Source organism: Brienomyrus brachyistius, chromosome 7, assembly GCF_023856365.1.
Source record: "Brienomyrus brachyistius isolate T26 chromosome 7, BBRACH_0.4, whole genome shotgun sequence".
Taxonomy (NCBI): domain Eukaryota; kingdom Metazoa; phylum Chordata; class Actinopteri; order Osteoglossiformes; family Mormyridae; genus Brienomyrus; species Brienomyrus brachyistius.
In genome coordinates this window covers 2,914,837-2,937,934 of record NC_064539.1, presented here as the reverse complement: position 1 = coordinate 2,937,934, position 23,098 = coordinate 2,914,837, and the positions used below count along the sequence as shown (strand labels likewise).

Sequence of the window (23,098 nt, the reverse complement as noted above, 5' to 3'; positions counted from 1 at the left end):
TGCTTTATGCTTATTTTGTAAAATAGCTTCTGAGAAAATAATGCATTTTTTGGAGATAAGTGTTTTTTATTGGACAGCTTTGATACGTCCTCAGTGTAGGACCCTGTGTGTTGATATCTGCGGAGTCCATCCAATGACCTTTATCCGCCGTCCTTTCTAAGCTCCCAGACGGATCTGGTGGCCCCCCTGCTGGTGACTCGTACGGCCGACATCCCAGGATCCAGCGTGTCGTCCACTAGGGTCAGTTTCTGTGTCTGACCTCCTGCTTCTGGCTCCCGTTGGTGCAGCCATTACATGAATTTTGCATGCATTATTATGTGTGCTAACCAAGGTGGTCATAGATCCTGCCGAAAAGGATAATTAATAAAAAGAAGCCAAATCCTGTGATATGTTCAGGGAGAGCAGGGAAGCTGAAAATGCTGATATATACCACGGTGAGTGTAAGTAAATAGACTCCCAGCAATGAATAGTCATAGTGACACTGATAAGATCCAACCTGGACATATTTATTCTTTAAGGAGAGTGGCCTGCAAGCTCCATACTTTACAATTAGTGTCATAAAATAGAATCTTCAAACAGAAAAGCTAAAGACCAATAAAGACATTTCCCTATACAGTCTGTCCCTGGGTTAAGAACACCCAACTTACAGACAGCTCGTACTGATGAACAAAATTCCGTAAAGCCTAATTCTTTAAAGACACTTCCGGCATGTAAATGGAGAACGAAATTATAGTTATACCGAATCTCCTACACACAATACCAAGGTTACCAACTTTGCTTAGCTGACCGGAGTGAGACGTTCAATTCCCGTAAGATTTCTTTGCGCCAGCCTGAGAGTCTGAAAACACGTCACACCAGATGCATGAGAGATGGAAACCTGGAATATTCAGTCGAATTAGATCAAATATGATGCTAAGTTAGTACTAAGTTAAAATATGTTCCGGACTTGTAACATGCACCCATGATTTGGAACAGTGGCCAGGCTGTCTCTGGCCACGCCCCCTACAGTCAGTCCGGCCCCTGCCTTTTCCAGCGTCGAGTCGGGAAACTTCGACGCGTTTCGTACCGCTGGCACGAGTTCGGCTGCTTCGTTTCAAAATGTTTAATGTAGAACAGCGCTATGAAAGCAAATGTTAAAAGACATTATGTCAGGACTTTCACTGAAGGCAGCAGAGCATCATATGTTACTGCTAACGTTTCGTGTTGTGTTCAGGTTGTTAAATAACATATACTGTCATTCTGATTTCTTTAGATAAACATTGACTTCATTCATATTGTTATTGATTTATCGACAGACCATCATACGTTTTAGACGTTATAATAACAACACTCTATTGATCCCCACAGAGAGAAATTCTCTCCTTGCCTGCCCCCTCTTACTGTCCATGATACACAAGCACATATGTAGAAAAACGTCAGCTTGGAAGCCAAGGCTGGACTTAACCTACTCCTTAGGGTTCAACTGGAAGCTGCCCCATGGCCGAGCGGTCTCAAGCTTCCCACGCAGCGTAAATGGCCTTTCAAAGTAAGGTGTATTCTATTCTCCGAAGTAAGGCGTGTGTTCGAATCCAACTTCCGACAAAAGTTCTTCAATCGCTACAGCAGAATTTGAGCAACTGCTTGGCTTTAATTGCTTTGTTTTATTTTTGCGTTTCAGGCAAAACTACATAACACTTAAAGACACTACGGGCATGTAAATGGAGAACGAAATTATAGTTATACCGAATCTCCTACACACAATACCAAGGTTACCAACTTTGCTCAGCTGACCGGAGTGAGACGTTCAATTCCCGTAAGATTTCTTTGCGCCAGCCTGAGAGTCTGAAAACACGTCACACCAGATGCATGAGAGATGGAAACCTGGGATATTAAGTCGAATCAGATCAAATATGATGCTAAGTTAGTACTAAGTTAAAATATGTTCCGGACTTGTAACATGCACCCATGATTTGGAACAGACGGCAGGCTGTCTCTGGCCACGCCCCCTACACTCGGTCCGGCCCCTGGCTTTTCCTGAATTCTGATTTCTTTAGATAAACATTGACTTCATTGATATTGTTATTGATTTATCGACAGACCATCATACGTTTTAGACGTTATAATAACAACACTCTATTGATCCCCAAAGAGAGAAATTCTCTCCTTGCCTGCCCCCTCTTACTGTCCATGATACACAAGCACATATGTAGAAAAACGTCAGCTTGGAAGCCAAGGCTGGACTTAACCTACTCCTTAGGGTTCAACTGGAAACTGCCCCATGGCCGAGCGGTCTTAAGCCTCCTGCGCAGCGAAAATGGCCTTTCAAAGTAAGGGGTATTCCGTTCTCCGAAGTAAGGCGTGGGTTCGAATCCAACTTCCGACAAAAGTTCTTCAATCGCTACAGCAGAATTTCAGCCACTGATCGGCTTTAATTGCTTTGTTTTATTTTTGCGTTTCAGGCAAAACTACATAACACTTAAAGACACTACGGGCATGTAAATGGAGAACGAAATTATAGTTATACCGAATCTCTTACACACAATACCAAGGTTACCAACTTTGCTCAGCTGACCGGAGTCAGACGTTCAATTCGCCACAAGTCTGCACACCCAGACACACGGTTATAAAACCTATGTAACAGTTGTGTTACCTTTTAAATAGTCTGTAGGTTTTGCAAACTACTCCAACGCCTTTGGTGTCGCTGATTTTACGTTTATACTAGTGTAAAATAGACTTGCCGTAAGATTTCTTTGCGCCAGCCTGAGAGTCTGAAAACACGTCACACCAGATGCATGAGAGATGGAAAACTGGGATATTCAGTCGAATCAGATCAAATATGATGCTAAGTTAGTACTAAGTTAAAATATGTTCCGGACTTGTAACATGCACCCATGATTTGGAACAGTCGGCAGGCTGTCTCTGGCCACGCCCCCTACACTCGGTCCGGCCCCTGGCTTTTCCTGAATTCTGATTTCTTTAGATAAACATTGACTTCATTCATATTGTTATTGATTTATCGACAGACCATCATACGTTTTAGACGTTATAATAACAACACTCTATTGATCCCCAAAGAGAGAAATTCTCTCCTTGCCTGCCCCCTCTTACTGTCCATGATACACAAGCACATATGTAGAAAAACGTCAGCTTGGAAGCCAAGGCTGGACTTAACCTACTCCTTAGGGTTCAACTGGAAACTGCCCCATGGCCGAGCGGTCTTAAGCCTCCTGCGCAGCGAAAATGGCCTTTCAAAGTAAGGGGTATTCCGTTCTCCGAAGTAAGGCGTGGGTTCGAATCCAACTTCCGACAAAAGTTCTTCAATCGCTACAGCAGAATTTGAGCAACTGCTTGGCTTTAATTGCTTTGTTTTATTTTTGCGTTTCAGGCAAAACTACATAACACTTAAAGACACTACGGGCATGTAAATGGAGAACGAAATTATAGTTATACCGAATCTCCTACACACAATACCAAGGTTACCAACTTTGCTCAGCTGACCGGAGTGAGACGTTCAATTCCCGTAAGATTTCTTTGCGCCAGCCTGAGAGTCTGAAAACACGTCACACCAGATGCATGAGAGATGGAAACCTGGGATATTAAGTCGAATCAGATCAAATATGATGCTAAGTTAGTACTAAGTTAAAATATGTTCCGGACTTGTAACATGCACCCATGATTTGGAACAGTCAGCAGGCTGTCTCTGGCCACGCCCCCTACACTCGGTCCGGCCCCTGGCTTTTCCTGAATTCTGATTTCTTTAGATAAACATTGACTTCATTGATATTGTTATTGATTTATCGACAGACCATCATACGTTTTAGACGTTATAATAACAACACTCTATTGATCCCCAAAGAGAGAAATTCTCTCCTTGCCTGCCCCCTCTTACTGTCCATGATACACAAGCACATATGTAGAAAAACGTCAGCTTGGAAGCCAAGGCTGGACTTAACCTACTCCTTAGGGTTCAACTGGAAACTGCCCCATGGCCGAGCGGTCTTAAGCCTCCTGCGCAGCGAAAATGGCCTTTCAAAGTAAGGGGTTCTCCGAAGTAAGGTGTGGGTTCGAATCCAACTTCCGACAAAAGTTCTTCAATCGCTACAGCAGAATTTCAGCCACTGATCGGCTTTAATTGCTTTGTTTTATTTTTGCGTTTCAGGCAAAACTACATAACACTTAAAGACACTACGGGCATGTAAATGGAGAACGAAATTATAGTTATACCGAATCTCCTACACACAATACCAAGGTTACCCCAAAGATTTGCGCCAGCCTGAGAGTCTGAAAACACGTCACACCAGATGCATGAGAGATGGAAACCTGGGATATTCAGTCGAATCAGATCAAATATGATGCTAAGTTAGTACTAAGTTAAAATATGTTCCGGACTTGTAACATGCACCCATGATTTGGAACAGTCGGCAGGCTGTCTCTGGCCACGCCCCCTACACTCGGTCCGGCCCCTGGCTTTTCCTGAATTCTGATTTCTTTAGATAAACATTGACTTCATTCATATTGTTATTGATTTATCGACAGACCATCATACGTTTTAGACGTTATAATAACAACACTCTATTGATCCCCAAAGAGAGAAATTCTCTCCTTGCCTGCCCCCTCTTACTGTCCATGATACACAAGCACATATGTAGAAAAACGTCAGCTTGGAAGCCAAGGCTGGACTTAACCTACTCCTTAGGGTTCAACTGGAAACTGCCCCATGGCCGAGCGGTCTTAAGCCTCCTGCGCAGCAAAAATGGCCTTTCAAAGTAAGGGGTATTCCGTTCTCCGAAGTAAGGCGTGGGTTCGAATCCAACTTCCGACAAAAGTTCTTCAATAGCTACAGCAGAATTTCAGCCACTGATCGGCTTTAATTGCTTTGTTTTATTTTTGCGTTTCAGGCAAAACTACATAACACTTAAAGACACTACGGGCATGTAAATGGAGAATGAAATTATAGTTATACCGAATCTCCTACACACAATACCAAGGTTACCAACTTTGCTCAGCTGACCGGAGTGAGACGTTCAATTCCCGTAAGATTTCTTTGCGCCAGCCTGAGAGTCTGAAAACACGTCACACCAGATGCATGAGAGATGGAAACCTGGGATATTAAGTCGAATCAGATCAAATATGATGCTAAGTTAGTACTAAGTTAAAATATGTTCCGGACTTGTAACATGCACCCATGATTTGGAACAGACGGCAGGCTGTCTCTGGCCACGCCCCCTACACTCGGTCCGGCCCCTGGCTTTTCCTGAATTCTGATTTCTTTAGATAAACATTGACTTCATTGATATTGTTATTGATTTATCGACAGACCATCATACGTTTTAGACGTTATAATAACAACACTCTATTGATCCCCAAAGAGAGAAATTCTCTCCTTGCCTGCCCCCTCTTACTGTCCATGATACACAAGCACATATGTAGAAAAACGTCAGCTTGGAAGCCAAGGCTGGACTTAACCTACTCCTTAGGGTTCAACTGGAAACTGCCCCATGGCCGAGCGGTCTTAAGCCTCCTGCGCAGCGAAAATGGCCTTTCAAAGTAAGGGGTATTCCGTTCTCCGAAGTAAGGCGTGGGTTCGAATCCAACTTCCGACAAAAGTTCTTCAATCGCTACAGCAGAATTTCAGCCACTGATCGGCTTTAATTGCTTTGTTTTATTTTTGCGTTTCAGGCAAAACTACATAACACTTAAAGACACTACGGGCATGTAAATGGAGAACGAAATTATAGTTATACCGAATCTCTTACACACAATACCAAGGTTACCAACTTTGCTCAGCTGACCGGAGTCAGACGTTCAATTCGCCACAAGTCTGCACACCCAGACACACGGTTATAAAACCTATGTAACAGTTGTGTTACCTTTTAAATAGTCTGTAGGTTTTGCAAACTACTCCAACGCCTTTGGTGTCGCTGATTTTACGTTTATACTAGTGTAAAATAGACTTGCCGTAAGATTTCTTTGCGCCAGCCTGAGAGTCTGAAAACACGTCACACCAGATGCATGAGAGATGGAAAACTGGGATATTCAGTCGAATCAGATCAAATATGATGCTAAGTTAGTACTAAGTTAAAATATGTTCCGGACTTGTAACATGCACCCATGATTTGGAACAGTCGGCAGGCTGTCTCTGGCCACGCCCCCTACACTCGGTCCGGCCCCTGGCTTTTCCTGAATTCTGATTTCTTTAGATAAACATTGACTTCATTCATATTGTTATTGATTTATCGACAGACCATCATACGTTTTAGACGTTATAATAACAACACTCTATTGATCCCCAAAGAGAGAAATTCTCTCCTTGCCTGCCCCCTCTTACTGTCCATGATACACAAGCACATATGTAGAAAAACGTCAGCTTGGAAGCCAAGGCTGGACTTAACCTACTCCTTAGGGTTCAACTGGAAACTGCCCCATGGCCGAGCGGTCTTAAGCCTCCTGCGCAGCGAAAATGGCCTTTCAAAGTAAGGGGTATTCCGTTCTCCGAAGTAAGGCGTGGGTTCGAATCCAACTTCCGACAAAAGTTCTTCAATCGCTACAGCAGAATTTGAGCAACTGCTTGGCTTTAATTGCTTTGTTTTATTTTTGCGTTTCAGGCAAAACTACATAACACTTAAAGACACTACGGGCATGTAAATGGAGAACGAAATTATAGTTATACCGAATCTCCTACACACAATACCAAGGTTACCAACTTTGCTCAGCTGACCGGAGTGAGACGTTCAATTCCCGTAAGATTTCTTTGCGCCAGCCTGAGAGTCTGAAAACACGTCACACCAGATGCATGAGAGATGGAAACCTGGGATATTAAGTCGAATCAGATCAAATATGATGCTAAGTTAGTACTAAGTTAAAATATGTTCCGGACTTGTAACATGCACCCATGATTTGGAACAGTCAGCAGGCTGTCTCTGGCCACGCCCCCTACACTCGGTCCGGCCCCTGGCTTTTCCTGAATTCTGATTTCTTTAGATAAACATTGACTTCATTGATATTGTTATTGATTTATCGACAGACCATCATACGTTTTAGACGTTATAATAACAACACTCTATTGATCCCCAAAGAGAGAAATTCTCTCCTTGCCTGCCCCCTCTTACTGTCCATGATACACAAGCACATATGTAGAAAAACGTCAGCTTGGAAGCCAAGGCTGGACTTAACCTACTCCTTAGGGTTCAACTGGAAACTGCCCCATGGCCGAGCGGTCTTAAGCCTCCTGCGCAGCGAAAATGGCCTTTCAAAGTAAGGGGTATTCCGTTCTCCGAAGTAAGGTGTGGGTTCGAATCCAACTTCCGACAAAAGTTCTTCAATCGCTACAGCAGAATTTCAGCCACTGATCGGCTTTAATTGCTTTGTTTTATTTTTGCGTTTCAGGCAAAACTACATAACACTTAAAGACACTACGGGCATGTAAATGGAGAACGAAATTATAGTTATACCGAATCTCCTACACACAATACCAAGGTTACCCCAAAGATTTGCGCCAGCCTGAGAGTCTGAAAACACGTCACACCAGATGCATGAGAGATGGAAACCTGGGATATTCAGTCGAATCAGATCAAATATGATGCTAAGTTAGTACTAAGTTAAAATATGTTCCGGACTTGTAACATGCACCCATGATTTGGAACAGTCGGCAGGCTGTCTCTGGCCACGCCCCCTACACTCGGTCCGGCCCCTGGCTTTTCCTGAATTCTGATTTCTTTAGATAAACATTGACTTCATTCATATTGTTATTGATTTATCGACAGACCATCATACGTTTTAGACGTTATAATAACAACACTCTATTGATCCCCAAAGAGAGAAATTCTCTCCTTGCCTGCCCCCTCTTACTGTCCATGATACACAAGCACATATGTAGAAAAACGTCAGCTTGGAAGCCAAGGCTGGACTTAACCTACTCCTTAGGGTTCAACTGGAAACTGCCCCATGGCCGAGCGGTCTTAAGCCTCCTGCGCAGCAAAAATGGCCTTTCAAAGTAAGGGGTATTCCGTTCTCCGAAGTAAGGCGTGGGTTCGAATCCAACTTCCGACAAAAGTTCTTCAATAGCTACAGCAGAATTTCAGCCACTGATCGGCTTTAATTGCTTTGTTTTATTTTTGCGTTTCAGGCAAAACTACATAACACTTAAAGACACTACGGGCATGTAAATGGAGAATGAAATTATAGTTATACCGAATCTCCTACACACAATACCAAGGTTACCAACTTTGCTCAGCTGACCGGAGTCAGACGTTCAATTCGCCACAAGTCTGCACACCCAGACACACGGTTATAAAACCTATGTAACAGTTGTGTTACCTTTTAAATAGTCTGTAGGTTTTGCAAACTACTCCAACGCCTTTGGTGTCGCTGATTTTACGTTTATACTAGTGTAAAATAGACTTGCCGTAAGATTTCTTTGCGCCAGCCTGAGAGTCTGAAAACACGTCACACCAGATGCATGAGAGATGGAAAACTGGGATATTCAGTCGAATCAGATCAAATATGATGCTAAGTTAGTACTAAGTTAAAATATGTTCCGGACTTGTAACATGCACCCATGATTTGGAACAGTCGGCAGGCTGTCTCTGGCCACGCCCCCTACACTCGGTCCGGCCCCTGGCTTTTCCTGAATTCTGATTTCTTTAGATAAACATTGACTTCATTCATATTGTTATTGATTTATCGACAGACCATCATACGTTTTAGACGTTATAATAACAACACTCTATTGATCCCCAAAGAGAGAAATTCTCTCCTTGCCTGCCCCCTCTTACTGTCCATGATACACAAGCACATATGTAGAAAAACGTCAGCTTGGAAGCCAAGGCTGGACTTAACCTACTCCTTAGGGTTCAACTGGAAACTGCCCCATGGCCGAGCGGTCTTAAGCCTCCTGCGCAGCGAAAATGGCCTTTCAAAGTAAGGGGTATTCCGTTCTCCGAAGTAAGGCGTGGGTTCGAATCCAACTTCCGACAAAAGTTCTTCAATCGCTACAGCAGAATTTGAGCAACTGCTTGGCTTTAATTGCTTTGTTTTATTTTTGCGTTTCAGGCAAAACTACATAACACTTAAAGACACTACGGGCATGTAAATGGAGAACGAAATTATAGTTATACCGAATCTCCTACACACAATACCAAGGTTACCAACTTTGCTCAGCTGACCGGAGTGAGACGTTCAATTCCCGTAAGATTTCTTTGCGCCAGCCTGAGAGTCTGAAAACACGTCACACCAGATGCATGAGAGATGGAAACCTGGGATATTAAGTCGAATCAGATCAAATATGATGCTAAGTTAGTACTAAGTTAAAATATGTTCCGGACTTGTAACATGCACCCATGATTTGGAACAGTCAGCAGGCTGTCTCTGGCCACGCCCCCTACACTCGGTCCGGCCCCTGGCTTTTCCTGAATTCTGATTTCTTTAGATAAACATTGACTTCATTGATATTGTTATTGATTTATCGACAGACCATCATACGTTTTAGACGTTATAATAACAACACTCTATTGATCCCCAAAGAGAGAAATTCTCTCCTTGCCTGCCCCCTCTTACTGTCCATGATACACAAGCACATATGTAGAAAAACGTCAGCTTGGAAGCCAAGGCTGGACTTAACCTACTCCTTAGGGTTCAACTGGAAACTGCCCCATGGCCGAGCGGTCTTAAGCCTCCTGCGCAGCGAAAATGGCCTTTCAAAGTAAGGGGTATTCCGTTCTCCGAAGTAAGGTGTGGGTTCGAATCCAACTTCCGACAAAAGTTCTTCAATCGCTACAGCAGAATTTCAGCCACTGATCGGCTTTAATTGCTTTGTTTTATTTTTGCGTTTCAGGCAAAACTACATAACACTTAAAGACACTACGGGCATGTAAATGGAGAACGAAATTATAGTTATACCGAATCTCCTACACACAATACCAAGGTTACCCCAAAGATTTGCGCCAGCCTGAGAGTCTGAAAACACGTCACACCAGATGCATGAGAGATGGAAACCTGGGATATTCAGTCGAATCAGATCAAATATGATGCTAAGTTAGTACTAAGTTAAAATATGTTCCGGACTTGTAACATGCACCCATGATTTGGAACAGTCGGCAGGCTGTCTCTGGCCACGCCCCCTACACTCGGTCCGGCCCCTGGCTTTTCCTGAATTCTGATTTCTTTAGATAAACATTGACTTCATTCATATTGTTATTGATTTATCGACAGACCATCATACGTTTTAGACGTTATAATAACAACACTCTATTGATCCCCAAAGAGAGAAATTCTCTCCTTGCCTGCCCCCTCTTACTGTCCATGATACACAAGCACATATGTAGAAAAACGTCAGCTTGGAAGCCAAGGCTGGACTTAACCTACTCCTTAGGGTTCAACTGGAAACTGCCCCATGGCCGAGCGGTCTTAAGCCTCCTGCGCAGCAAAAATGGCCTTTCAAAGTAAGGGGTATTCCGTTCTCCGAAGTAAGGCGTGGGTTCGAATCCAACTTCCGACAAAAGTTCTTCAATCGCTACAGCAGAATTTCAGCCACTGATCGGCTTTAATTGCTTTGTTTTATTTTTGCGTTTCAGGCAAAACTACATAACACTTAAAGACACTACGGGCATGTAAATGGAGAATGAAATTATAGTTATACCGAATCTCCTACACACAATACCAAGGTTACCAACTTTGCTCAGCTGACCGGAGTGAGACGTTCAATTCCCGTAAGATTTCTTTGCGCCAGCCTGAGAGTCTGAAAACACGTCACACCAGATGCATGAGAGATGGAAACCTGGGATATTAAGTCGAATCAGATCAAATATGATGCTAAGTTAGTACTAAGTTAAAATATGTTCCGGACTTGTAACATGCACCCATGATTTGGAACAGACGGCAGGCTGTCTCTGGCCACGCCCCCTACACTCGGTCCGGCCCCTGGCTTTTCCTGAATTCTGATTTCTTTAGATAAACATTGACTTCATTGATATTGTTATTGATTTATCGACAGACCATCATACGTTTTAGACGTTATAATAACAACACTCTATTGATCCCCAAAGAGAGAAATTCTCTCCTTGCCTGCCCCCTCTTACTGTCCATGATACACAAGCACATATGTAGAAAAACGTCAGCTTGGAAGCCAAGGCTGGACTTAACCTACTCCTTAGGGTTCAACTGGAAACTGCCCCATGGCCGAGCGGTCTTAAGCCTCCTGCGCAGCGAAAATGGCCTTTCAAAGTAAGGGGTATTCCGTTCTCCGAAGTAAGGCGTGGGTTCGAATCCAACTTCCGACAAAAGTTCTTCAATCGCTACAGCAGAATTTCAGCCACTGATCGGCTTTAATTGCTTTGTTTTATTTTTGCGTTTCAGGCAAAACTACATAACACTTAAAGACACTACGGGCATGTAAATGGAGAACGAAATTATAGTTATACCGAATCTCCTACACACAATACCAAGGTTACCAACTTTGCTCAGCTGACCAGAGTGAGACGTTCAATTCCCGTAAGATTTATTTGCGCCAGCCTGAGAGTCTGAAAACACGTCACACCAGATGCATGAGAGATGGAAAACTGGGATATTCAGTCGAATCAGATCAAATATGATGCTAAGTTAGTACTAAGTTAAAATATGTTCCGGACTTGTAACATGCACCCATGATTTGGAACAGTCGGCAGGCTGTCTCTGGCCACGCCCCCTACACTCGGTCCGGCCCCTGGCTTTTCCTGAATTCTGATTTCTTTAGATAAACATTGACTTCATTGATATTGTTATTGATTTATCGACAGACCATCATACGTTTTAGACGTTATAATAACAACACTCTATTGATCCCCAAAGAGAGAAATTCTCTCCTTGCCTGCCCCCTCTTACTGTCCATGATACACAAGCACATATGTAGAAAAACGTCAGCTTGGAAGCCAAGGCTGGACTTAACCTACTCCTTAGGGTTCAACTGGAAACTGCCCCATGGCCGAGCGGTCTTAAGCCTCCTGCGCAGCGAAAATGGCCTTTCAAAGTAAGGGGTATTCCGTTCTCCGAAGTAAGGCGTGGGTTCGAATCCAACTTCCGACAAAAGTTCTTCAATCGCTACAGCAGAATTTCAGCCACTGATCGGCTTTAATTGCTTTGTTTTATTTTTGCGTTTCAGGCAAAACTACATAACACTTAAAGACACTACGGGCATGTAAATGGAGAACGAAATTATAGTTATACCGAATCTCCTACACACAATACCAAGGTTACCAACTTTGCTCAGCTGACCGGAGTGAGACGTTCAATTCCCGTAAGATTTCTTTGCGCCAGCCTGAGAGTCTGAAAACACGTCACACCAGATGCATGAGAGATGGAAACCTGGGATATTAAGTCGAATCAGATCAAATATGATGCTAAGTTAGTACTAAGTTAAAATATGTTCCGGACTTGTAACATGCACCCATGATTTGGAACAGTCGGCAGGCTGTCTCTGGCCACGCCCCCTACACTCGGTCCGGCCCCTGGCTTTTCCTGAATTCTGATTTCTTTAGATAAACATTGACTTCATTCATATTGTTATTGATTTATCGACAGACCATCATACGTTTTAGACGTTATAATAACAACACTCTATTGATCCCCACAGAGAGAAATTCTCTCCTTGCCTGCCCCCTCTTACTGTCCATGATACACAAGCACATATGTAGAAAAACGTCAGCTTGGAAGCCAAGGCTGGACTTAACCTACTCCTTAGGGTTCAACTGGAAACTGCCCCATGGCCGAGCGGTCTTAAGCCTCCTGCGCAGCGAAAATGGCCTTTCAAAGTAAGGGGTATTCCGTTCTCCGAAGTAAGGCGTGGGTTCGAATCCAACTTCCGACAAAAGTTCTTCAATCGCTACAGCAGAATTTCAGCCACTGATCGGCTTTAATTGCTTTGTTTTATTTTTGCGTTTCAGGCAAAACTACATAACACTTAAAGACACTACGGGCATGTAAATGGAGAACGAAATTATAGTTATACCGAATCTCCTACACACAATACCAAGGTTACCAACTTTGCTCAGCTGACCGGAGTGAGACGTTCAATTCCCGTAAGATTTCTTTGCGCCAGCCTGAGAGTCTGAAAACACGTCACACCAGATGCATGAGAGATGGAAACCTGGGATATTAAGTCGAATCAGATCAAATATGATGCTAAGTTAGTACTAAGTTAAAATATGTTCCGGACTTGTAACATGCACCCATGATTTGGAACAGTCGGCAGGCTGTCTCTGGCCACGCCCCCTACACTCGGTCCGGCCCCTGGCTTTTCCTGAATTCTGATTTCTTTAGATAAACATTGACTTCATTCATATTGTTATTGATTTATCGACAGACCATCATACGTTTTAGACGTTATAATAACAACACTCTATTGATCCCCACAGAGAGAAATTCTCTCCTTGCCTGCCCCCTCTTACTGTCCATGATACACAAGCACATATGTAGAAAAACGTCAGCTTGGAAGCCAAGGCTGGACTTAACCTACTCCTTAGGGTTCAACTGGAAACTGCCCCATGGCCGAGCGGTCTTAAGCCTCCTGCGCAGCGAAAATGGCCTTTCAAAGTAAGGGGTATTCCGTTCTCCGAAGTAAGGCGTGGGTTCGAATCCAACTTCCGACAAAAGTTCTTCAATCGCTACAGCAGAATTTCAGCCACTGATCGGCTTTAATTGCTTTGTTTTATTTTTGCGTTTCAGGCAAAACTACATAACACTTAAAGACACTACGGGCATGTAAATGGAGAACGAAATTATAGTTATACCGAATCTCCTACACACAATACCAAGGTTACCAACTTTGCTCAGCTGACCGGAGTGAGACGTTCAATTCCCGTAAGATTTCTTTGCGCCAGCCTGAGAGTCTGAAAACACGTCACACCAGATGCATGAGAGATGGAAACCTGGGATATTAAGTCGAATCAGATCAAATATGATGCTAAGTTAGTACTAAGTTAAAATATGTTCCGGACTTGTAACATGCACCCATGATTTGGAACAGTCGGCAGGCTGTCTCTGGCCACGCCCCCTACACTCGGTCCGGCCCCTGGCTTTTCCTGAATTCTGATTTCTTTAGATAAACATTGACTTCATTCATATTGTTATTGATTTATCGACAGACCATCATACGTTTTAGACGTTATAATAACAACACTCTATTGATCCCCACAGAGAGAAATTCTCTCCTTGCCTGCCCCCTCTTACTGTCCATGATACACAAGCACATATGTAGAAAAACGTCAGCTTGGAAGCCAAGGCTGGACTTAACCTACTCCTTAGGGTTCAACTGGAAACTGCCCCATGGCCGAGCGGTCTTAAGCCTCCTGCGCAGCGAAAATGGCCTTTCAAAGTAAGGGGTATTCCGTTCTCCGAAGTAAGGCGTGGGTTCGAATCCAACTTCCGACAAAAGTTCTTCAATCGCTACAGCAGAATTTCAGCCACTGATCGGCTTTAATTGCTTTGTTTTATTTTTGCGTTTCAGGCAAAACTACATAACACTTAAAGACACTACGGGCATGTAAATGGAGAACGAAATTATAGTTATACCGAATCTCCTACACACAATACCAAGGTTACCAACTTTGCTCAGCTGACCGGAGTGAGACGTTCAATTCCCGTAAGATTTCTTTGCGCCAGCCTGAGAGTCTGAAAACACGTCACACCAGATGCATGAGAGATGGAAACCTGGGATATTAAGTCGAATCAGATCAAATATGATGCTAAGTTAGTACTAAGTTAAAATATGTTCCGGACTTGTAACATGCACCCATGATTTGGAACAGTCGGCAGGCTGTCTCTGGCCACGCCCCCTACACTCGGTCCGGCCCCTGGCTTTTCCTGAATTCTGATTTCTTTAGATAAACATTGACTTCATTCATATTGTTATTGATTTATCGACAGACCATCATACGTTTTAGACGTTATAATAACAACACTCTATTGATCCCCAAAGAGAGAAATTCTCTCCTTGCCTGCCCCCTCTTACTGTCCATGATACACAAGCACATATGTAGAAAAACGTCAGCTTGGAAGCCAAGGCTGGACTTAACCTACTCCTTAGGGTTCAACTGGAAACTGCCCCATGGCCGAGCGGTCTTAAGCCTCCTGCGCAGCAAAAATGGCCTTTCAAAGTAAGGGGTATTCCGTTCTCCGAAGTAAGGCGTGGGTTCGAATCCAACTTCCGACAAAAGTTCTTCAATCGCTACAGCAGAATTTCAGCCACTGATCGGCTTTAATTGCTTTGTTTTATTTTTGCGTTTCAGGCAAAACTACATAACACTTAAAGACACTACGGGCATGTAAATGGAGAACGAAATTATAGTTATACCGAATCTCCTACACACAATACCAAGGTTACCAACTTTGCTCAGCTGACCGGAGTGAGACGTTCAATTCCCGTAAGATTTCTTTGCGCCAGCCTGAGAGTCTGAAAACACGTCACACCAGATGCATGAGAGATGGAAACCTGGGATATTAAGTCGAATCAGATCAAATATGATGCTAAGTTAGTACTAAGTTAAAATATGTTCCGGACTTGTAACATGCACCCATGATTTGGAACAGACGGCAGGCTGTCTCTGGCCACGCCCCCTACACTCGGTCCGGCCCCTGGCTTTTCCTGAATTCTGATTTCTTTAGATAAACATTGACTTCATTCATATTGTTATTGATTTATCGACAGACCATCATACGTTTTAGACGTTATAATAACAACACTCTATTGATCCCCAAAGAGAGAAATTCTCTCCTTGCCTGCCCCCTCTTACTGTCCATGATACACAAGCACATATGTAGAAAAACGTCAGCTTGGAAGCCAAGGCTGGACTTAACCTACTCCTTAGGGTTCAACTGGAAACTGCCCCATGGCCGAGCGGTCTTAAGCCTCCTGCGCAGCGAAAATGGCCTTTCAAAGTAAGGGGTATTCCGTTCTCCGAAGTAAGGCGTGGGTTCGAATCCAACATCCGACAAAAGTTCTTCAATCGCTACAGCAGAATTTCAGCCACTGATCGGCTTTAATTGCTTTGTTTTATTTTTGCGTTTCAGGCAAAACTACATAACACTTAAAGACACTACGGGCATGTAAATGGAGAACGAAATTATAGTTATACCGAATCTCCTACACACAATACCAAGGTTACCAACTTTGCTCAGCTGACCGGAGTGAGACGTTCAATTCCCGTAAGATTTCTTTGCGCCAGCCTGAGAGTCTGAAAACACGTCACACCAGATGCATGAGAGATGGAAACCTGGGATATTAAGTCGAATCAGATCAAATATGATGCTAAGTTAGTACTAAGTTAAAATATGTTCCGGACTTGTAACATGCACCCATGATTTGGAACAGTCGGCAGGCTGTCTCTGGCCACGCCCCCTACACTCGGTCCGGCCCCTGGCTTTTCCTGAATTCTGATTTCTTTAGATAAACATTGACTTCATTCATATTGTTATTGATTTATCGACAGACCATCATACGTTTTAGACGTTATAATAACAACACTCTATTGATCCCCAAAGAGAGAAATTCTCTCCTTGCCTGCCCCCTCTTACTGTCCATGATACACAAGCACATATGTAGAAAAACGTCAGCTTGGAAGCCAAGGCTGGACTTAACCTACTCCTTAGGGCTTAACTGGAAACTGCCCCATGGCCGAGTGGTCTCATTCGCCCGACTCAACGTAAACAGCCTTCCGAAGTAAGGGGTATTCCGTTCTCCGAAGTAAGGCGTGGGTTCGAATCCAACTTCCGACAAAAGTTCTTCAATCGCTACAGCAGAATTTCAGCCACTGATCGGCTTTAATTGCTTTGTTTTATTTTTGCGTTTCAGGCAAAACTACATAACACTTAAAGACACTACGGGCATGTAAATGGAGAACGAAATTATAGTTATACCGAATCTCCTACACACAATACCAAGGTTACCAACTTTGCTCAGCTGACCGGAGTCAGACGTTCAATTCCCGTAAGATTTCTTTGCGCCAGCCTGAGAGTCTGAAAACACGTCACACCAGATGCATGAGAGATGGAAACCTGGGATATTAAGTCGAATCAGATCAAATATGATGCTAAGTTAGTACTAAGTTAAAATATGTTCCGGACTTGTAACATGCACCCATGATTTGGAACAGTCGGCAGGCTGTCTCTGGCCACGCCCCCTACACTCGGTCCGGCCCCTGGCTTTTCCTGAATTCTGATTTCTTTAGATAAACATTGACTTCATTCATATTGTTATTGATTTATCGACAGACCATCATACGTTTTAGACGTTATAATAACAACACTCTATTGATCCCCAAAGAGAGAAATTCTCTCCTTGCCTGCCCCCTCTTACTGTCCATGATACACAAGCACATATGTAGAAAAACGTCAGCTTGGAAGCCAAGGCTGGACTTAACCTACTCCTTAGGGTTCAACTGGAAACTGCCCCATGGCCGAGCGGTCTTAAGCCTCCTGCGCAGCGAAAATGGCCTTTCAAAGTAAGGGGTATTCCGTTCTCCGAAGTAAGGCGTGGGTTCGAATCCAACTTCCGACAAAAGTTCTTCAATCGCTACAGCAGAATTTCAGCCACTGATCGGCTTTAATTGCTTTGTTTAATTTTTGCGTTTCAGGCAAAACTACATAACACTTAAAGACACTACGGGCATGTAAATGGAGAACGAAATTATAGTTATACCGAATCTCCTACACACAATACCAAGGTTACCAACTTTGCTCAGCTGACCGGAGTGAGACGTTCAATTCCCGTAAGATTTCTTTGCGCCAGCCTGAGAGTCTGAAAACACGTCACACCAGATGCATGAGAGATGGAAACCTGGGATATTAAGTCGAATCAGATCAAATATGATGCTAAGTTAGTACTAAGTTAAAATATGTTCCGGACTTGTAACATGCACCCATGATTTGGAACAGTCGGCAGGCTGTCTCTGGCCACGCCCCCTACACTCGGTCCGGCCCCTGGCTTTTCCTGAATTCTGATTTCTTTAGATAAACATTGACTTCATTCATATTGTTATTGATTTATCGACAGACCATCATACGTTTTAGACGTTATAATAACAACACTCTATTGATCCCCACAGAGAGAAATTCTCTCCTTGCCTGCCCCCTCTTACTGTCCATGATACACAAGCACATATGTAGAAAAACGTCAGCTTGGAAGCCAAGGCTGGACTTAACCTACTCCTTAGGGTTCAACTGGAAACTGCCCCATGGCCGAGCGGTCTTAAGCCTCCTGCGCAGCGAAAATGGCCTTTCAAAGTAAGGGGTATTCCGTTCTCCGAAGTAAGGCGTGGGTTCGAATCCAACTTCCGACAAAAGTTCTTCAATCGCTACAGCAGAATTTCAGCCACTGATCGGCTTTAATTGCTTTGTTTTATTTTTGCGTTTCAGGCAAAACTACATAACACTTAAAGACACTACGGGCATGTAAATGGAGAACGAAATTATAGTTATACCGAATCTCCTACACACAATACCAAGGTTACCAACTTTGCTCAGCTGACCGGAGTGAGACGTTCAATTCCCGTAAGATTTCTTTGCGCCAGCCTGAGAGTCTGAAAACACGTCACACCAGATGCATGAGAGATGGAAACCTGGGATATTAAGTCGAATCAGATCAAATATGATGCTAAGTTAGTACTAAGTTAAAATATGTTCCGGACTTGTAACATGCACCCATGATTTGGAACAGACGGCAGGCTGTCTCTGGCCACGCCCCCTACACTCGGTCCGGCCCCTGGCTTTTCCTGAATTCTGATTTCTTTAGATAAACATTGACTTCATTGATATTGTTATTGATTTATCGACAGACCATCATACGTTTTAGACGTTATAATAACAACACTCTATTGATCCCCAAAGAGAGAAATTCTCTCCTTGCCTGCCCCCTCTTACTGTCCATGATACACAAGCACATATGTAGAAAAACGTCAGCTTGGAAGCCAAGGCTGGACTTAACCTACTCCTTAGGGTTCAACTGGAAACTGCCCCATGGCTGAGCGGTCTTAAGCCTCCTGCGCAGCGAAAATGGCCTTTCAAAGTAAGGGGTATTCCGTTCTCCGAAGTAAGGCGTGGGTTCGAATCCAACTTCCGACAAAAGTTCTTCAATCGCTACAGCAGAATTTCAGCCACTGATCGGCTTTAATTGCTTTGTTTTATTTTTGCGTTTCAGGCAAAACTACATAACACTTAAAGACACTACGGGCATGTAAATGGAGAACGAAATTATAGTTATACCGAATCTCTTACACACAATACCAAGGTTACCAACTTTGCTCAGCTGACCGGAGTCAGACGTTCAATTCGCCACAAGTCTGCACACCCAGACACACGGATATAAAACCTATGTAACAGTTGTGTTACCTTTTAAATAGTCTGTAGGTTTTGCAAACTACTCCAACGCCTTTGGTGTCGCTGATTTTACGTTTATACTAGTGTAAAATAGACTTGCCGTAAGATTTCTTTGCGCCAGCCTGAGAGTCTGAAAACACGTCACACCAGATGCATGAGAGATGGAAACCTGGAATATTCAGTCGAATTAGATCAAATATGATGCTAAGTTAGTACTAAGTTAAAATATGTTCCGGACTTGTAACATGCACCCATGATTTGGAAAAGTGGCCAGGCTGTCTCTGGCCACGCCCCCTACAGTCAGTCCGGCCCCTGCGTTTTCCAGCGTCGAGTCGGGAAACTTCGACGCGTTTCGTACCGCTGGCACGAGTTCGGCTGCTTCGTTTCAAAATGTTTAATGTAGAACAGCGCTATGAAAGCAAATGTTAAAAGACATTATGTCAGGACTTTCACTGAAGGCAGCAGAGCATCATATGTTACTGCTAACGTTTCGTGTTGTGTTCAGGTTGTTAAATAACATATACTGTCATTCTGATTTCTTTAGATAAACATTGACTTCATTCATATTGTTATTGATTTATCGACAGACCATCATACGTTTTAGACGTTATAATAATAACACTCTATTGATCACCAAAGAGAAATTCTCTCCTTGCCTGCCCCCTCTTACTGTCCATGATACACAAGCACATATGTAGAAAAACGTCAGCTTGGAAGCCAAGGCTGGACTTAACCTACTCCTTAGGGCTTAACTGGAAACTGCCCCATGGCCGAGTGGTCTCATTCGCCCGACTCAACGTAAACAGCCTTCCGAAGTAAGGGGTATTCCGTTCTCCGAAGTAAGGCGTGGGTTCGAATCCAACTTCCGACAAAAGTTCTTCAATCGCTACAGCAGAATTTCAGCCACTGATCGGCTTTAATTGCTTTGTTTTATTTTTGCGTTTCAGGCAAAACTACATAACACTTAAAGACACTACGGGCATGTAAATGGAGAACGAAATTATAGTTATACCGAATCTCTTACACACAATACCAAGGTTACCAACTTTGCTCAGCTGACCGGAGTCAGACGTTCAATTCGCCACAAGTCTGCACACCCAGACACACGGTTATAAAACCTATGTAACAGTTGTGTTACCTTTTAAATAGTCTGTAGGTTTTGCAAACTACTCCAACGCCTTTGGTGTCGCTGATTTTACGTTTATACTAGTGTAAAATAGACTTGCCGTAAGATTTCTTTGCGCCAGCCTGAGAGTCTGAAAACACGTCACACCAGATGCATGAGAGATGGAAAACTGGGATATTCAGTCGAATCAGATCAAATATGATGCTAAGTTAGTACTAAGTTAAAATATGTTCCGGACTTGTAACATGCACCCATGACTTGGAACAGTCAGCAGGCTGTCTCTGGCCACGCCCCCTACACTCCGGTCCGGCCCCTGGCTTTTCCTGAATTCTGATTTCTTTACATAAACATTGACTTCATTGATATTGTTATTGATTTATCGACAGACCATCATACGTTTTAGACGTTATAATAACAATACTCTATTGATCTCCAAAGACAGAAATTCTCTCCTTGCCTGCCCCCTCTTACTGTCCATGATACACAAGCACATATGTAGAAAAACGTCAGCTTGGAAGCCAAGGCTGGACTTAACCTACTCCTTAGACGAGTCTGAAAACACGTCACACCAGATGCATGAGAGATGGAAACCTGGAATATTCAGTCGCTCCGTTTCAAAATGTTTAATGTAGAACAGCGCCATGAACGCAAATGTTAAAAGAAAAATTAAGCGTGTTGTGATTTATTGTGTTATTTGTGAGACTTTATTTACGTAGTTTTAAATTCTGGGTTAAATACAATGGTTCATAAAGATGAACGCATGCAATTTCTGACGCTCATAAAAACAAGGTGGGTCTTCAGCAGTTTGTCGATACAGTCCAGTACTGTATATAGTTACTTTTATTATTACTGTATTGTGTAATAATTATTATTATGTACAGCATTATTCATTTTTCAATTTACCTACAAATTCAACTTAAAGACTTAAGGACCTGATGTTGTTCGTAACCTGGTTGCTGCCTGTAATATGTTAACACGTACTGTCCTGGTAGACTTAAGACTTTATTGTTTAAAACAATGTTTCCCTATGCCATTCATCATTTCCAGAAACACTTTTATTATGGTAAACATAAACTTTTGAATGTTTTATATTGTATATTTTGATACCCAATCGTCACATGCCTTTATTCCTCTCAAAAATTTGTCTTCAAATGAGCTTTCTGTCAGAGTTCGCCGGTGTAGACGGGCAGGCTGGCGGGTAGGAGGCAGGGAAGGACGAGGCAGGCAGGCAAAATACGGGGAAAACTGGGGATTTATTAAGGGGAAGACGGCTCCGGGCAGAACGGGACATCACGGACATCAACTAACATCAATGACGGACATCGGACAGGGCAAGACGTGGACTGATATAGCCAAAAGACAGGGCGAAATAACAAGACACAGCTGGGCATGACTGGGGAAGCACACGTGGATAATCGGGGGCGTGGCACACACGAGGCTCGTACGAGCCGGGCATGACTGGGGAAGCACACGTGGATAATCGGGGGCGTGGCACACACGAGGCTCGTACAAGCCGGGCATGGCACTTTCAGTCATTCACATTACTGCTTGCAATAAAACCCTAAAACCAAACTACAGAATAAACATACAAAATCCATCTAATAATACGAACTGAAATTATCACCAAACCCTCCTCTGTTAATCTCAGTATCCAAAATTCTTCTTTTTATTCATTTGAATGTATTAACCTGAAATCTATCCCTTTTCTCTCTAGAGAAGAGATGGATCCAAAGACAACCATTCCACGGGCACAGAAGTAAAATGCAGTGTTAAGGTGGTGAAGACCAGCCATACCCCCAGAAAGAAGGCTGAAACATGATTAGATTGATGTGCTCATTGTGTTAAAACCAAAATGGCACAAGCTAACAGAGAGCACAGTATGTGCAATCCCAGAAAGCTCAGTGCTAGTCTCCTGTCTATGTATCTCGTATATGTTTTAGAAAAGGCATGGTCTCAGCAGGTAGCTTGATAGTTGTAGTACAGATGTCAATGTCTCTGGCCACTTCATAACCTAAAGCTAAATCATCTGAATGTCATAAAATGATAATATATGGCTGAGACATAAAATGAAAACAGAATCCATATTGCCCACTCTATAAATGCATATCTTAATCAAAATGCAAATTTCTCTTCCACCAAAATGGTTTAAAGAATGCTTTAGATACCTCCAGTGGGTCTGTCCTCCATTGTGTACAGTATTAAACTTCCATTCAGATAAGTGTTGACCTTTAACTTTTGCCTGAATGAGTCTTGCAAATTCATTACTTTCTTTTATAGGATCCCTGCTCTTCGGCCCCTGAAATATTTGCAAACAGATTTATTCTCACTGCTGATCAGAACCACATACATTTTCATGACAAATGGCCGAAACAGAATTAATATTTTAAGTATCCACACTGGACCACAAAATTGAAGAATGATCTATAAAACCTGTATGTACCATAAAAATGTTTCAGATAAATAAATGATTGATCTTTTCAATCCAACATAGAAAAGTGAGTGTGGTAATAAAGCATTCACCAGAGAAGGTACAGTGTCATTCAATTGAGTTAGTGTTGAGTGTATTATGCAAAATGCAATAGATATTATTGCAGGCTAAATCTGCTTTACATGGCACATCGAGAGAATATTTAAGACTCGAGTAGATCCTGC

At 43.0% G+C, this 23,098-nt stretch overlaps 1 protein-coding gene across 4 annotated transcripts in view; it reads left to right on the top strand.

Moving 5' to 3' along the window:
- epb41l4a (erythrocyte membrane protein band 4.1 like 4A) overlaps positions 1-22,664 on the top strand; it is a 70,147-nt gene extending 47,483 nt beyond the window's left edge. For all 4 annotated transcript variants that reach the window (XM_049019007.1, XM_049019009.1, XM_049019006.1 and 1 more), the window contains 2 exons: positions 162-240; positions 22,161-22,664. In XM_049019007.1, coding sequence (XP_048874964.1) covers positions 162-240; positions 22,161-22,265 — 184 coding nt within the window. In that variant the 3' untranslated portion in view covers positions 22,266-22,664. The remainder of the gene's footprint in view (positions 1-161; positions 241-22,160) is intronic.
- Positions 22,665-23,098: the final 434 nt, after the last annotated feature.